Genomic DNA, 1,823 nt, shown 5'->3' with positions numbered 1-1,823 from the left:
ACTTTACCAGAATTCCAATTATCAGTAATGCGAGGTGGAATTCAAGAGCAATTCTCGCTATCCTTGCATACATTTTTATACCTACAACAAGGACGACTTTGGAGAAGATATGCAGATTCATATCGTACGAATGGGCAGAGTACTGGTTTACTAATCAGATGTACAATGAAAACGACTTCAAGAACTTGTCAGGAATATTAAAACCTTACAAAAAAGCACTAAACTCATTGCAGCATTACTGGAAGCAGGAGCCATCCTTACTCAAGATACCAAGGAGTAATCAGTGTGCAGAAAGTGCAGTCAAAGTGATGCAGGAACTTTTATGCTGCCTGCAGAAACAAAGCCAAACTGCAACTTAGATATATTCTAGGTAATAAACAGTGATTTTAAGTATTAATGCATTTGTATAAACTCTATTATTATTATTATTATTATTATTATTATATACACTTGCAAAAATCGAACTTTTTATTTCGGAGTGATTTTTTTTTTTTTTTTTTTTAACTGAGAGGAATAAGGACTTTTTCCTTTGTCTTTAAGTAAAAGTTCATCGACTTGAGTACAGGAACATAAGGTTGTAAAAAAGTTATCACCCTATTGGACACACTGGTGGAAGAGAAAAAGATCTGTACTGAAAAAAAAATCTATAGAGGAGCAAAAAAAAAAAAAAAAATCGAGGTAAGGCAACCAGGGATTTCACTTAGATCATGCAGAGAAAGAGCGAAGGAGGAGTACTTTTATGTGGCCAGGACAAGATCAGGGATAAGTGGCAAGGACGTTTTAAAAAGTTCCTCTATGTGGAGAATCCGAGGGTAGTCTTTGAGGATGTAGTGCCAAATGAGGGCATAACGGCAGATTTAAGCAGAGAAGATTTAAAGATGACGTTGAAAAGAATGATGAATTGGAAAGCAGTGATGGTGGACGGGACACCCATTGAGGTCTGGAAGCGTTTGGGTGAAGAAGAGATACATTTGGTGTGGGATTTGATGCAGAAGATTTATGTGCGGGAAAATATACTGGGTGAATGGAGAGGTGGTGTGATTGTACTTATCTGCAAAGAGAAGGGAGACATCTAGGATTGTAGCAGTTATAGAAGGACATAGCGGATGCTACATACGATGAAGGTTTGGGAGAGGATTATAGAGAGAAGGCTTGGGAATGAGACAACAATACGGATGGAGCAATCTGGTTTTATGCCAGGTAGAGCGACGACAAACTCAGGTTTGCACTGAAAATGTTGATGAAGAAGCATAAGGAGAGGCAGTGGAAACTGCTTCTGACACTCACTGACCTGGAGAAAGTCTATGACAGAGTGTTACGTCAGGAGGTCAATAGAGATATGAAGGAAAAGGAGGTGCTGGAGAAATATGTGAAGTCGTACAAGTTGTGTGTGAGGCGGCGAGAACCCAGGTCAGAAATACTGTAGGACTGAAGAACAAATTTTTAGAGTTGGTTTACATTACTGATCTTCTTTAATCCCTTACCCTTTTTTTCTGCTTATGGATGTGCTGTAACAGGAGTAGGTTGATGGAGCAGGTGCAAGTGTTGAAATAAAACTCAGTAGACGGGGGTTTCTTGATATACTGAGCTTTATGACACAGGTGGGTACGCTGTATCAGGCTCTGTTTGCTACTACTTGAGGGAGGAGCGGCAACCAGAGGTGGTCACAAATTGATGTGCTTGAAGGTACTCTGATTTAGCTATAACAGAATTATCTAACAGCTGCATTATGCATTCTTACAGCTACATCATACAATTAGCTGTGCATTAAGCCATATACATTACAGTTTTCCCTCGGGTAGAGGAAATATCTCCCGACATGA

At 39.3% G+C, this 1,823-nt stretch overlaps 1 protein-coding gene across 1 annotated transcript; it reads left to right on the top strand.

Moving 5' to 3' along the window:
- Positions 1–707: 707 nt before the first annotated feature.
- On the top strand, positions 708–1,076 carry LOC145395852 (uncharacterized). Its single transcript, XM_080269379.1, has one exon. It carries the CDS (start codon positions 708–710, stop codon positions 1,074–1,076), a length of 369 nt encoding a protein of 122 aa, XP_080125505.1.
- Positions 1,077–1,823: the final 747 nt, after the last annotated feature.

Source organism: Coenobita brevimanus, chromosome 33 (genome assembly GCF_032717465.1).
Source record: "Coenobita brevimanus isolate Jiangsu-jjx chromosome 33, ASM3271746v2, whole genome shotgun sequence".
Classification (NCBI taxonomy): Eukaryota; Metazoa; Arthropoda; class Malacostraca; order Decapoda; family Coenobitidae; genus Coenobita; species Coenobita brevimanus.
Note: the sequence above shows the minus strand (reverse complement) of the source record. Positions and strands in the feature narration are given on the sequence as shown.